Source organism: Bufo gargarizans, chromosome 2, assembly GCF_014858855.1.
Source record: "Bufo gargarizans isolate SCDJY-AF-19 chromosome 2, ASM1485885v1, whole genome shotgun sequence".
NCBI classification, from domain to species: Eukaryota; Metazoa; Chordata; class Amphibia; order Anura; family Bufonidae; genus Bufo; species Bufo gargarizans.
In genome coordinates, this window is record NC_058081.1 from 344,952,733 (window position 1) to 344,968,578 (window position 15,846).

General features: G+C 42.2%; 1 protein-coding gene across 1 annotated transcript in view; it reads left to right on the plus strand.

Moving 5' to 3' along the window:
- UTP20 (UTP20 small subunit processome component) overlaps positions 1-15,846 on the plus strand; it is a 107,711-nt gene that overhangs the window by 85,047 nt on the left and 6,818 nt on the right. The window contains exons 47-56 of the mRNA XM_044280640.1: positions 1,038-1,185; positions 4,180-4,296; positions 6,519-6,689; positions 8,617-8,745; positions 10,531-10,641; positions 10,731-10,810; positions 13,936-14,005; positions 14,119-14,301; positions 15,042-15,173; positions 15,265-15,397. Of these exons, the coding sequence (XP_044136575.1) occupies positions 1,038-1,185; positions 4,180-4,296; positions 6,519-6,689; positions 8,617-8,745; positions 10,531-10,641; positions 10,731-10,810; positions 13,936-14,005; positions 14,119-14,301; positions 15,042-15,173; positions 15,265-15,397 (1,274 nt within the window). The remainder of the gene's footprint in view (positions 1-1,037; positions 1,186-4,179; positions 4,297-6,518; positions 6,690-8,616; positions 8,746-10,530; positions 10,642-10,730; positions 10,811-13,935; positions 14,006-14,118; positions 14,302-15,041; positions 15,174-15,264; positions 15,398-15,846) is intronic.

Here is a 15,846-nt window from a genome sequence, read left to right on the forward strand (position 1 = left end):
TATGGCATTCCTTTTCTTCTGCCCCCTGCCGTGTGCCATTACATCAGTTTATGACCACATGTGGGGTGTTTCTGTAAACCGCAGAATCAGGGTAATAAATATTGTTTTGTTTGGCTGTTAACCCTCGATGTGTTTTAAGAAAAAAATTGATTAAAATGGAAAATCTGCCAAAAAAGTGAAATATTCTTTTAATTCTTGTGGGACACCTAAAGGGTTAACAAAGTTTTTAAAATCAGTTTTGAGTAGCTTGAGTGATGTAGTTTCTACAATGGGGGTCATTTATGGGGAGTTTTTTACTATGTAAGCCCCACAAAGTGACTTCAGACCTGAACTGGTCCTTAAAAGGTGGGTTTTGGAAATTTTCTTAAAAATTTTAAGATTTGTTTCTAAAATTCTAAGCCTTCTAACGTCCTAAAAAAAAAAAAAATACCTTTACAAAATGATGCCAACATAAAGTAGACATCTGGGAAATGTTAAGTAATATTTTATGAGGTATCACTTTCTGTTTTAAAAGCAGAGAAATTGAAATTTTGAAAATTGCTAATTTTTCTAAATTTTGGGTAAATTTGGGATTTTTTCATAAATAAAGGTGAAATATATTGACTCAAATTTATGACTATCTTGAAGTACGATGTGTCATGAGAAAACAATCTCAGAATGGCTTGGATAAATAAAACCATTCCTAAGCTATTACCACATAAAGTGACACATGTCAGATTTGCAAAAAATGGCCTGGGCAGGAAGGTGAAAACTGGCCCGGGGTAGAAAGGGTTAAAGCAGGCATTGAGACATTATTTATAATCCTAAATTATATCCCAACGCCTATATAAAAGGTTGAACATTAATTTTTCGGATAGGTACCTTACATCTGGTGGCACCAGAGGCATAGTTTTCTTTTCAGAAAGAGAGCTAATTTGCCGACCTTTTCCCCCTGTCTAGAAATGTTGACCACTTGTCAAAGGAATGCACACTGGATGGGAAATGACTGTAATATGAATTTGGTAAATTTTTATTTTTATTTAATCTTTTACTTTTAGAAACAAAAACTTAGAGATGCCTCCCCCAGATCCTCGCCTTCCACCAAAGAGTTGTTTGATAATCCAGCCTCCTCCTCCACGTGGTGGTGTGAAAGCTGCTGTTAGCACCAAGACTAACATGCATGTTCTTGTAGACACTGGACTGAAGGTTAGCTGTAACAGTGTTCACAAATTGTTTAGACGCCTTCGATAATCTTGGAGTGTATACTTCTGTAGATATTGCTAGTAATGTTTATTATGTGTATACTCTTATGGTTTGAATGTCAGAATGCAGCCATTTTCCGCAGAAGCTGTTTGGTCTATGTTAGAAAAGACAAATACAAGATCACCCTGTAGACCAGATATGCACATCCTTTTCTTGTCCATTTCCACGTGCTACTTTCAAAGGCTGCAATTAAATGAACATGCGTATTCGTGTCTGAGTAATTTAAGCCATACATGTCTGATAGGTGTGGGTTCCACTTCTGGGTCTCTCATCTATTAAGAGAATAGGTATCTCCAGCTCGCCTCTTCAGCATTCGAAAGAAAACTAGACAATGTGGCCGCATATGACTGCGGCTTTATTCACTGTAGTTTTTGGGATTTAGACAAACTGCAGCAAATCCTTCTTTTCTGAGAAAGAACCTGTGAATGTGTCATGCATATGGGAAATACTGCTTTAAGGGAGTAAACTGGGTATAATGATGCACTATGTCATACCTAGTAAACCTGAAGGAGATTTGAAGAACTGCTAGATGACCAATCGTGGTCTGTACTAGGCATGACATAGTTGCCATTTTGCCTAGATTTCTCCTTTAAATTGCTTGAAATAGAACTCGTATAGCCCCTCAGGTCTCCCTTACCAGTGCTATTCCATGACTCCTGTATCATTGCTAGCCACACAGTGCATGGCACCTTGTTTTCTGCACCAGAAGAATGCAGCTATCTTTTGTAGGCTGCTGGTTGTGCACCCGGCTGTAGACAGTGTAGATTGTATTTCATACCCTGTCTTACAACACTATGCTGCTGGGTCGAGATGGCAGTACAGAAAGAAGTGAATAAAACCTAACATTCTGCTATGATAAGGCGAGTACAATATTATCCGCTATCGATACTATACTCCTTATTTTTTTTATTGGCAGGTCTCTGTGTCTCCACCTAAAAGTCACAGTTAGGTCATTTTTACATGGCAGCCTTTTTGTCACTATTCGCATCAGTATTATCAGTCAAATCTGGAAAAAAAGATTGTAGATTCCATTTCTGTTTTTGACTTTTAAATACTGATACAAAATGTGAAAATGGCCTTAAAGGGGTTGTCCGGGTTCAGAGCTGAACCCGGACATACCTCCATTTTCACCTAGGTAGCCCCCCTAACTTGAGCATCGGAGCAGTCCATGCTCCGATGAGCGCAGGGCAAAGGCATTTTCAGGAGTTCCGGTGACGATCCAGGCTCTCCATGGGGCTGCCAGGATACCCGGTGACGTCACCGGCACTAATGGACGGGCTTTAGCGCTGCCCTAGCCAGTAAAATGGCTAGGGCAGCGCTAAAGCATGCCCATCTGAGCCGGTGAAGTCACCGAACACATTGCCGGGCAGAAGCTTCCTCCCGGCAGTGTGTTGTTGTAAATAAAAGAGCCTGTGCCCTGCACGATCTAGCGCAGGGCAAGTGAGAACATTGGAGCATGAGATGCTTCGATGCTAGCCTCAGGAGGGCTGCCTGGGTGAAAATATGGGTATGTCCGGGTTCAGCTCAGAACCCGGACAACCCCTTTAACATGACAAGCAACACAAGTGTAAATTTTCTCTGAGTGTTCATAGTATAAGCGTGCTGGGGATTGGCTTTATATAGTGACCACGGGGGCAGGTTTATTAAAGCTTCTCCAGTTTTGTGGAATAAAAAAGTAATTTATTAAGAATGGCGTTTTAGGCGCCGGTCTTAATAAAGCCTTGCCCTGGCAGTGGATCTGCCGGAGTTATGAAGATGTGCCAGCCTTTACATAACCTTTGCGCATCCAGCACTGCTACCATTTTTCTACCCCTAAACCTGCTGGCCCTCCCATGCCATGCCAACTTCTTCCAAGTGCAATGTGCACTTGAAATACGCCTAATATAATATTTCAGGTTAATAAATGACCCCCTTAGTGCTTATAGTCACTTTTCAAACATGGGAAGAAAAGGGGACAGGGCATAGCAGGAAAGGAAGAGTCTCGCAGAGCCTGCCAAATTTACCTTTATTTATGCCAGAAACTGGCAGAAATGATGGCTCACGGCGACGACCTGGCATAGATTACACTTTCTCATAGGGGCAGAGATGCACCTAATTTTGTTAAGCCTCTTAGGTGGATCTCATGCCAGTGCACAGGAGATTTAGGCTGGCTTAGTAGATGTCATTATTGATATGATGTGTACTAGTAGAAATATATAGTACATACTACTTTCCACTCTCTTGTGATGCTAATGAGTTAATAATGGAATCTACTTTAATCCCATATAATTAATATTATTTAAAGCATAACTCGACACCTATTTGTGTGACTGAAAAGGTATGAACCAAGATCACAGTAAGGCCTCATGCACACGACCGTGGTGTGTTTTGTGATCCGCAAAACACGGATGGCGTTCGTGCGTGTTCCGCAATTTGCCAAACGGCATGGACAGCCTTTAATATAAATACCTATTCTTGTCCGCAAAGCGTGGACAAGAATAGGACATGTTATATTTTTTTAGCGGTGCCACCGAACGGAGCAACGGATGCGGACAGCACACGGAGTGCTGTCCGCATCTTTTGCGGCCCCATTAAAGTGAATAGGTCCGCATCCGAGCCGTCAAAACAGCGGCTCGGATGTGGACCAAAGCAACGGCCGTGTGCATGAGGCTTAAGCGTGTTCATATCACAGTATGGGAAGCAGAAGAGGTGGTATATAGTCAATATCCCACTGACTCAATTAGTTCTGATTACTATTTACTCATGTAACAGAATCTGTATATACCGTATAAAAATCTGAGGGCAGTCCCAGTAAATGAATTGGTTCATTGGTAATATGGCTATGAACCAAAACCACACACAAATAGTTTTACATGTATATAGTCATTATGTGTTTTTCACTGGTCAGTGTATTTCATTGTGCATTTGTCTGTTTGTGAATTCCTTCCTATGATCCAGCTTCTGTATATGAGCTTAAGAAAGTCCAAAGTGAACTCTTCTGAGGAGCACGCACTGGAAATGCTGGATCCCTTTGTTCCCATGCTGATCGGCTGCCTGCAGTCCAGGGATGTCCAGGTTAGTCATTTTGCTATTGTTATATCTGTCTTGCCCGTTTAAGGGAGAGTTCCACTTCTTATGTCCCTCTTCTTGGTAAATTTGTAGAAAAAAGACCAGCACTTGTTTGCTTGTTGTAGTTTATTGTCACATTATAACATCATGTGACGCATTTTGGCTGTACCAACCTACCTCCGACATGACAGTACAAGATAGGGAAAAATATTTGGAAGAATTTCTGTTTCAGAAAACCAGCTCCATTTATCTGAAGCAGGTGCCTGGGTTTCTGCAGGTCCCTCTTCTAAGGCTTTTTGAAAAGCTTTGTAACTTATAGTTTGGATGTATTTGAGGATTTTAAAAAATGATTGCAAATAGTGCAATAGCCCAATAGTGTACATATCTAATGTGTGGCTCATAGCTTCCTTCCATAGTTTGCACTGAAAATGGGAACCATATCAGTCTCCTTGTACATTGTAAGACAGACTGGTAATTTACGTCAATGTTTCTTTTAGTGTTACCCTGGGTTCACACCTGAGCGTTCGCGATGGAGCGCTCTGTATGCGCGATTGTACCGTCGTTTGCAATCGCGCATACAGAGACAAGCGAATGCCCATTGTCGCGCGTTCCTGGAAGTCTATGTACGGGAACGCGCGACAAAACGCCCCAAAGAAGCTCAAGAACTTTTTTGAGCGTAGGGCGTTTTACAGCGCGTTCAAACGTGCTGTAAAACGCTCAAGTGTGAACCAGGGCCATAGGGAAGCATTGGTTTTCATGTGTTCAGCGTTTTACAGCGCGTTTGAACACGCTGTAAAATGCTCAGGTGTGAACCCAGCATAAAGGTGATGTAGGTTTTTCTAGAACCGGTAGTCTGCCACTTTTCTATACCCAGACAAAGGTCTATACCCGGAAATGATGTCGCTGCACCGGAAGTCACTTGGACGCGTTGGAATCAGCTGCAGGAGGGGGTGCGCTCGCCGCGCAAGCGCATTCGGCTAAAGTATAGTAATCTGGCAGAACGCCGCGAGCACGTAATCTACATTAATTTGTACCCTCAAGAAAGAGATGGCTGGCAAAGAAAGAGATGGCTGGCAAAGAAATGGAGGGCTGGGAAAATGCAGGGGCGCTCTGCCAGATCAACATACTTTAGCCGAATGCGCTTGCGCAGTGCGCACACCCCCTCCTCCAGCTGATTCCAATGCGTCCACATGACTTCCGGTGCAGCTACATCACTTCCGGGTATAGACTTTTGTCCGGGTATAGAAAAGTGGCAGAACACCGGCACCTGACCAAGAACTTGCTATTTCTTCTATCTAATCACTAATGCAGTCATACTGACATGGCCCAACGTGGTCCGCATGCTGCTGTAAGCATCCTGATTAGGATATGCATGGGCAAGTTTCTTTCCCAAAGAAAAGTCTCAAAAAAAATACTATTGGTATAAAACCAAACCAGGAACAATCACTTTTATCGAGTCTTCTTGTTAAGGGTACTTTCACACTTGCGGCAGAGTGATCCGGCAAGCAGTTCCGTAGCCGGAGCTGCCTGCCGGATCCTTCAAGACGTATGCTGACTGATGGTATTTGTAAGACTGATCAGGATCCTGATCCGTCTTGCAAATGCATTGAAATGCTGGATCCGTCTTTCCGGTGTCATCTGGAAAAACGGATCCGGCATTTATTTTTTTAACATTATTTTTTTTTCCGATCTGTACATGCGCAGACCAGAAGGCCAGATCTGGCATTCCAGTATTTTGAATTCCGGACCGGCACTAATACATTCCTATGGAAAAAAAATGCCGGATCAAGTGTTCTGTTTTTTTTTTGGGCTGGAGATAAAACCGTAGCATGCTGCGGTTTTATCTCCGTCCTGAACAGTCAAAATGACTGAACTGAAGACATCCTGAACAGATTACTCTCCATTCAGAATGTATGGGGATAAAACCGATCAGTTCTTTTCCGGTTGAGCCCCTAGGATGGAACTCAGTGCCGGAATAGACTAACGCTAGTGTGAAAGTACCCTTAAACATGTTATTAAAACTCCTACAATACCCCAGTCAATATGATAACCTCCACATGGCACATGTGTTCTTTGTGCCTTGAGACACTGCCCGTGGTAATCCCACATAGTGTTATTCCAAATCAAAATCTAACTTAAAGTATGGATCTGTAGACTCTATCTAGCATTTGTATTGTATGTTCTGCTGTATGTATTTGAATACTAGAAGAGTTGATGATTTTCTGCAGGTTATCACCGGTGCTTTGCAGTCTCTGATCTGGATGTTGAAGTTTTCTTTGCCATCTGTCCAGCAGAACACACAGCAGCTAATTAAACAGCTTTTCCTTTTGCTAAATGATTATGCTAAAGCTGGAGTAGCCAGAGGGCAGAATTTCCACCTGGTAGTCAGTTGTTTTAAGGTAAGTGATGCAGTCCTCCTGTCTACCCGCTATGCAACTCTTATACTCAGATGATTGAGTAGAATACTCAATATACACTTCTCAAAAAATGTTAAGGGAACACTTAAAGGGGTTAGCCCATCTCAGACATTGATGACATATTGTTAGGCTATGGCATCAATATCAGATGGGGACAGGCCCTGCTTCTGGGACCTGCTCCTATCTCCAGAACGGGGCCCCTGAAGTGAAGGAGAGCACACCGCACATGCACAACTTGCTCTCCAGCCACCACTATGGTGCTTGCTCTATTTTCACATAACAGTAAATTGAGGGCAGCCATGCTTGCTTGGTGCGATCGCCTTCATTTCAAGGGTCCCCTTCTGGAGATAGGGGCAGGTGCCAAAGGCAGGGCTCCAGATGGCGACCAAAATGGTCGCAAATGCTACCTAGAATTGCTAAATGGCAACAATACTTTGTAGTCTTGTCGCCATTTGCGCCTAGACCCGCTGCTCTGCTGCTTTCACAAACTGACATGGCACGCGCTGCTGTCAGCGCGTGCCATGTTCTTCTGAACAGCACAGGGGAGAAGGAGGCAGTCCCTCCCCCCTGTACCGCTGCTGCCAATGGGTTGATAGCAGGGAGGAGGAGGGGAGGGGCTGTGGCCATATGCAATACCCGGCACCCAGCCTCTATGACTGCGCGTTGCGATCCGCCGCCATATGCAACCTGCATTTGTGTTAAACATAAACTAACCGATCCCCTCCAACCCCAGTATTATAAAGTAAAATCACTGGTTGCTCATTTTTTTCACATGGTATCGCGTATCGCAATACTTTTTTATGGTATCGAAATAGAGTCCAAATTTTGGTATCGTGACAACCCTAGGTGAGACTTTTTTTTATTATACCGTAATTATATGTGTTTTAAATTTGGCGACTAAAAATTTTAATTTGGTGACCTAAACTTTTCAGGTTAGGAGCCAATGGCTCCTTGATATTTTTTTTAGTCTGGAGCCCTGAAAGGTAGGACCTGTACCTATGTAACATTAATGGTATATCCTAGGGATATGTCATCAATATCTGGGATGGGAATACCCCATTAAGCATAACAGTATAAACCCCTAAGTCACTTAAAACTTAAGGGATATCAATCTGTCCAGTTAGAAAGCATAAGTGATTGTGAAAATAATTTCACCTGCTTTGCTGCAAATAAAGGTGACTGGGGCACAGTAGAGACAACCCCCAAATAGGGAATGGTTTTGCAGATGGAGGTCACAGACAATTATTCTTCCCTTAAATGTCCTGGCTGATTCTTCTCCAGTTCTTTATTGTCCTTGTCACTACTGGTAGCCTGAGGCCCATAGACTTTCTATTGAGTCCATCTCGCTTTCTGTCCTGCAGTGAGGAGTGAGAACTTGCTAAGCGAGCGCTTCTCTCCTAGAATTCTACAGATCGGTGGGGGTCTCAGTGTTTAGAACCCCCCATGATCTCTAGAATGAGAGGAGAGAAGCGCTCGTTTAGGGCTTTCTTCTCGCTGCTCAAAATGGGAGTGAAACAGGCCCATAGACTTTCTATTGAGTCCATCTCGATTTCTGACCCCCAGAGAGGAGAAAGAACTTGCAAAGCGAGCGCTTGTCTCCTCTTTTTCTAGAGATCGATGGTGGTCCCAGTGCTCAGACATCCACTGATCTCAACTTTATGTCCCTATGACATCTCAAAGATTTACTGAAAGTACACTACACAGTCTCTCTTACTGACAGTTAAATGGATCATATGTATGACTATATAATGTTAACTCATGGTCTGCACATACACCCTGATAGTGGCTCATTGGAAGAGGTTGTTGATGGGAGCAATGATAGTTTTTCTGGTGTTGTGTGGTTTTGTAATTCTTAGTAAATATATTATAAGTATAAACATGCATATAATATGTCTTATTTTCTGTGCAGTGTGTTACCATACTGGTACGACATATGAAGGGAACCATCACTGAGAAGCAGCTACAGGTCTTACTTGGATATGCCGAGGAGGATCTTTACGATTCATCACGTCAGGCAACAGCTTTTGGATTGTTGAAAGTAAGTAATTTCCTAATGCTTTGCAATTCAAGGTATTTAATATTTAAACGTACTATCTGCTGCCTGTAGCTAGGGGCAGTCCAGTAACAACCTTCACATCTGGTCTTGCTTTGTCAGGAGTAAAAGCTAAAATTAATGGCATTAATGGGCGTCTCCTTCTCCCAGGCTATGAGCTGAGTGATGTGATTGGCCAGCGCTACAGCCTGAGAGGAGACACCCAGGAGAACAAGAGCAGGCTCCTCCCAGTTGAGCCAAAAATTTGAAGATACCGGAGCCTATACCGGGAGAACGGAGCGGCTCCCAGGGATAATAGTAAGTGCAGGGAGATCCCTGGGCGCCGCTCTCCATGTCAGCATACTTAGTTTAGATTTTTTATTGTAGTGAAAGGTCCTCTTTAAACTAATTTTATCAGAAATAAGTGCAAACTGATCACGTAATACATCCTGGAATTACCTGTTGATCAAGGCACATCACATTCTAGACATTAGCATTTCTACTTTGCAGTGCTGCAGAAATGTCTTTTTAATCTGTAATTATATGTAGATAATGTGTCTACATATAAAATTCAAGGTTGTCTCAGCTTTCACCATTACATTTTCCTATATTATGTAATATTGTCAGTATCTGAGGAAAGGGACTTAGGGGTCATTATTTCATAAGACTTAAAGGTAGGCAGACAATGTCATAGAGCAGCAGGAAATGCTAGCAGAATGCTTGGGTGTATAGGGAGAGGCATTACTAGTAGAAAGAGGGAGGTGCTCATGCCGCTCTACAGAGCACTAGTGAGACCTCATTTGGAGTATTGTGCTCAGTACTGGAGACCATATCTCCAGAAGGATATTGATACTTTGGAGAGAGTTCAGAGAAGAGCTACTAAACTGGTACATGAATTGCAGGATAAAACTTACCAGGAAAGATTAAAGGACCTTAACATGTATAGCTTGGAAGAAAGACGAGACAGAGGGGATATGATAGAAACTTTTAAATACATAAAGGGAATCAACAAGGTAAAAGAGGAGAGAATATTTAAAAGAAGAAAAACTGCTACAAGAGGACATAGTTTTAAATTAGAGGGGCAAAGGTTTAAAAGTAATATCAGGAAGTATTACTTTACTGAGAGAGTAGTGGATGCATGGAATAGCCTTCCTGCAGAAGTGGCAGCTGCAAATACAGTGGAGGAGTTTAGGCATGCATGGGATAGGCATAAGGCTATCCTTCATATAAGATAGGGCCAGGGGCTATCCATAGTATTTAGTATATTGGGCAGACTAGATGGGCCAAATGGTTCTTATCTGCCCACACATTCTATGTTTCTATGTAATATAATTATTCTGTAATGTATTGTGTAATATTACAAAATTCACACGTTACTTTTGATTTAAGATGCATTATCAGGTTAGGTTGTAAATGATGTGTCTTAGCAGCTGATCCCACAGCCAGCCACATATATTCCCTGACCCCTCCTGCAGGGGACTATTGTACTACTTGGGCGCCATTCAAATGATTGGCGACCCATAATACAAGAAAAACCCAAGTCCACAACAACAGGAGCTGCTTGTACAGAATATGCCTCTGTTCTAGCCTAATGGAGGGGCGTCTTGAGTGGAGGACCCTCCTCACAGATGTCCATATGCTTTAACACAGTATATGGACAGAGGTTGTCTTCATGAAAACAACCCCCTTTTTCAACCCATGCAGATTTCAACCTCTTGTATTAAAGTGAATTTCTTCAAACACTTTTCCAAGCATAAATGTATTAAGATATTGTGTTTGTCTATTTTAAAGGCTATAGTATCTAGAAAACTTATTGTTCCTGAGATGGATGAGGTGATGAAGAAAGTGGCAAAGTTGGCAGTCACTGCCCAGAGTGACCCAGTGAGAGTCCAGTGTCGTCAGGTGAGTGTAATGCTACATTGAAACAATAGTATGTGATGCCTGTGCTGGAAATCTGCTGCAAATCCACTCTCTCTCAATTGTCCTTCCAGATATACCTAAAGTATTTGCTAGACTATCCACTTGGAGAAAATCTCAAACTCAACTTGGAATTTATAATTGCCCAATTAAAGTAAGTGCATAGTTTCGAATGTGAAGTTATGACCTCTCCTGATATTTCTTCTAAAGGCACTTTCACATTAGTGGCAGGGGACTCCGGCAGGCTGTTCCGGCAAATGCACAGCCTGTCGGAGCCGTCCTGCCGGTAGTTCACATGTGCCCCCAGATGGCCGCTCCGTCCCCATTGACTATAAAGTACTTTGTCAGGCTGCCTCTCGCCATGCGCTGCCGGAACTCTGCTCCCGCCCCTATTATAGTCAATGGGGACGGAGCGGCCATCTGGGGGCACATGTGAACTACCGGCAGGACGGCTCCGACAGGCTGTGCACCCGATGGAACAGCCTGCCGGAGTCCCCTGCCGCTAGTGTGAAACTACTATAAAGCATGTGTAACCATTAGTATACATTACAATATTAATGTATGTGCTTTCCAGTACTGGTGTTCATGTATAGATCTATACAATAGTATCTAGAAATCTGTAACACAGAAGGTCCAGAATCATCAATGTGTCTTATGTGTAATGTTTTAATCCTGTCCTATTAGGAGATTTTTGCAGTGACCTACTCAGTTTATAGGGCGCAGTTGTTAAAGGTTGTCCTTTCTTAAACATTTATGGGGTCAGTTATCAAACTGGTGTAAAGTAGAACTGGCTTAGTTGCCCATAGCAACCAATCAGATGCCACCTTTCATTTTTGACAGCTCCTTTGGAAAATGAAAGGGGGAATCTGATTGGCTGCTATAGGCAACTAAGCCAGTTCTGCTTTACATCAGTTGTCCACATTATAGTGTATACCACATGATATGCTATGTCTGATAGATGCTGGTCCCAACTCTGGACCGATCTCCATAATGGGGGTTATCTAACCATGTCTGACCTGATAAGGCGCCCAGTGGCCATCCAGGTGGTGAATGAATGGAGAGATGGCCACACCTGTGTCATGGAAGCAGCTGAGCAAGCATGGACTGCGAGAGTAAAAATGGAGATTGTATGCATTGTCCCAAATGTATCAGTTTACACCTTGTTTTGGAGCACTTTGCTGCAGATATCTGTAGTATTTGTGCTGCAACATATATTTATTAATCATTTGCACCATGCCATCAATTTGTGGAGTTAAAAGTAGGTTTGATGTACTCATTCTCTGGGACTTAGACACATTTATTAGATATTATTATTATTTTTTAAGTCACTAAATGTGTATCCTCTGTCATTTTTTTCCCGCTGAACAGAAAGGAGTAAGTGAGAGAAATAGGTCCATCTGTACTCCACGCAAGAATTGGAATACAACATGCTGTGATATGTTGTGACAAATTTATCAAAGATGGCATTCATAACTTTGATGCAACATTTGTCAATATATTAGCTCAAACTTGCACATTGTTTAAAATCACTTCACTTTTGATACATTTGGCCAGTAGATGGGAGTAGTAGGTTACACTTCTATAGCCAAACAGATATGTAACATAATACCAATAACAAGCTTAGGGGACCAAGCCAAACCTTACTCTTACCCTCTTACCATACAGTATATATGGGGTAGACTAAAGGTGACCAAGTATTAGGGTATGGCCACACAGTCAGATTTCTGCATGCAGTTTAGCAATACCAAACCAGGAGTGAATAAAAAAGTCATATCTGTCCTTTCTATCATTTTATGATCGACTCCTGATTTTGGAATTTAAAAACTGCATGCAGAAACCTGGCATTGTGGCCGTACCCTTAAAGTTTTTGGGGGGGAATTCAGTATTGCTGTCCTATCCTCAGAATAGGACATCAACATCTGAACGGTGGGGGTCTGATCTGTTAAGTAGCCCACAGTGCTCAAATGAATACCGCGGTCTCTTCCTAGCCGTGTGACATCACCTTCATAAGTCACATGGCCTACTTGCAGCTCAGTCCCATTCAAGTGAATAGGCCTAGGCTACAATACCAAGCACAGCAGCTATACAATGTACACCACTGTGCTTGGTATGCTGTGAGGAAGCCAAGGCATTCACTTGAGCGCAGCAGCCCCTTCAAACAGATGATCGTCAGGGGTGTTGGACCCCCAACGATCACATATTGATGACCTATCCTAAGGATAGGTCATCGATATTAAAATCCCAGGAAACCCTTTTAAAGGGGTTATCCCATGACTAATGTAAAAAATGAAAATCCGACATCATATAGTACATGACAACCTCTTTCTAGCAAAGCTAGAACCAGCCCTGTACCTCACATGGATCCAGAGATCTCCCCATTCAATGCGCTACTAGATTGATATCAAGAAGGCAGCTCAAAGGAAGTGTCTTTTCTGCTGCAGCTAAGGGGGCATGCCCATGCTCTCCCTATCCCAGCTCAGGAGCCAGTTGAAGGATGAAACTGAGCATGTGCGGCCATCTCAGGGAGCAGGTCAGAGAAATCAGAAAGCAGGTGGCGCTACACAGATACATTTTATTGAATAACTCAGCGGCGGCTATGCAAAATTTTTAATTGCTGGTTTGAAAACTGGAATGTGGAACAACCCCTTTAAGTCATAAAGACAAGAACTGACAGTGGTGATTACCATGGATTAATGTAAATTGTAGTGAACAATATTCACGTTACTCTTTGTTGTGCATGACGCTTTCTTGTATATGTGTCATTTGGATGCACTACGGTATTCAGATACATTCACATTAAAGCACACATTACAGCAAGCTATTTCATGTACTATAGGCATTCACTATGTGATCGCTCATAGGTGTATTGTGAGGCTTATAAATGTGGTTTATTATACAAGTGGTAGACTGACACAAATACGTTGCTGAATGGCCGCACATATAGTGATACGAATGTGCACTATGTATGTTTAGTGTACCGTGCAGCTCTCGCTACTGTATTTTATGCTGGATGATAGGTGAGGAGTATGTTTGGCTTGACGTGGCAAACATATAAAACACAGGTGTGAACATTGGCGTTCCTGATAACAGCACTGCTGAAAGGGACTTTATTGTCTGTTGTCCATCTTCTTGCAAACATCCGCAGTGTTTAGTGTTCCATTGATACTATAATCTTATAAGGCACTGTACATTTGTCTTCTTTTTATATATGTCATATAACTGAATTGGCAGTTTTTTCCTTTTACCAACATCATTGTTTCTTTCTGTCCTTTTGTGTAGTTATGAATATGAAACCGGGCGGGATTCTGCCTTGGAAATGATCGCTTATCTGTTCCAGACTTTCCCAGCGGTAAGTAACATAGATTTTGGTTTGGTCACTCTGTTGCCTTTGGATACGTGAATATACGGTAGTTTGAATATATTGTCCTTAAAGGCTTTTGTTTTGCTCTTTCCTCGCATCAGGGAATACTTAATCAATTCTGTGGACTTATGTTTGTGCCCCTTGCTTTGCTGACGGTCAACGATGATTCGACAAAGTGTAAAAAAATGGCCGCCTTGGCAGCAAAATCACTTCTTGGCAAAGTCGATAATAAGCAGAAGGACTTGATGTTTTCACTGACTACACAATGGTTGAATAATGAAAAGGTAATTACAAGGCTGTACAACATCCCATTTTTAACAAACTTTAATGGAAATATACCACAAATTACATTTATCACCAATCCACAGAAAATGTCTGATAGCTGGAGGCCCCATCAGTCACTAAAACGGAGGTTTCTAGTCCTGACCACATGGCCATTGTGGGGAGGAGTTTGACAGCATTTGCTCTGCCCCTCCAATCAGTGCCTATGAAGGCGAGAGAAACTGCAGAGTAAAGCACTCATCTGTTTCCTGTCTGCCCCATAGACAGTGAATGAAGCAGCACATCTACCCATCACTGTGGACTCGGGACCCTGAGCATCCTGATAAATCCGATAATCCCATTAATTACTTGTGTATCTGTGTGACTACAGAACTGGTGCTTTATCTTGGCTATAGTATCCACAGTATTACGTTCACATGATACTGGTCCAGCCCAAGATGGGTTGTTCACTTAAGATCTTCTTCATCAGCGTTTCATTTTAGGACATAACCAACTGCACAAAGCTTTAGGGCGTGATTTCCCATCCATGTTGTTGGGTGTGGGGGAATGTTATGTAGTCCATATAGTTGGCTGTGTGACACCCTGCACAGGAGCATTAGCACTGGGCATAATCAAGTAATAGCAGAGAAAATATCTGTACTAAACCGCATTTGTTTCCTACCCTCCTGCATCACATTGTTATATGTGATCTGTAAAAAGAACAACTGCTATGCCTGATGAGGTTCTTTCTTTTTCCCCTTAGTCCTCTCACAAGAGGTTGGGTGCTCTGACCTGTGGGTTGTTTGTTGAAGTTGAAGGAGTTGAATTTGAGAGGAGACTTAAACCTGTTCTGTCAAAAATTGAAAGCGAGATTGATCCTATACACTTTGAGGATGTAAGTATTTATGCAACATCAAATTTTTTGTAAAAACAAAAAAAACATCAGGTTATGTTTTTTTTACACGTAATTGATTTATGTATTGCAGTTAAAGGAGGAGACTGAAGAAAAGGCAGCAGACAGATTACTGTTCAGTTTACTGACTCTGCTTACCAAGCTGATCAAGGAGTGCAATGTTATGCAGCTGCCAAAGCACCTAGAGATCACGCATAAAATATGTGGTAAGGGCGCTCCTCTGTTCTGGATTTACAGCCGAATACTAATTGGGACTTTCTAAGTTTCCTGCAGAATACCAGAAAAAAAATCAAATATAGGATCTTATGAACGGAAGCAAAACTAGCCAGTACATCCTGTAGGTTAAAATAAATACTCAGGCGCACATAGTCATGTCATGGCCTGCTTACCCAGAGAGGTAAGAATTGTAGCAGTTGAAGTATATACAGAGATCCCTCAAGATACAATGGCCTCAGGATACAATATTTTCAACATACAATGGTCTTTTCTGATCCATCGTAAGTTGAAATTAGACTCAACATACAATGTCTCAGATCCATCCAATCCAGGCCACTTCTCTGGTAAATTAGCTGTATTAGTTGCTAGTTAGCAGCTATACCTATTCCTTATATGTAAGGACTTGTTTTATCAGTATTAGTTATCTGCTTATTTTTCT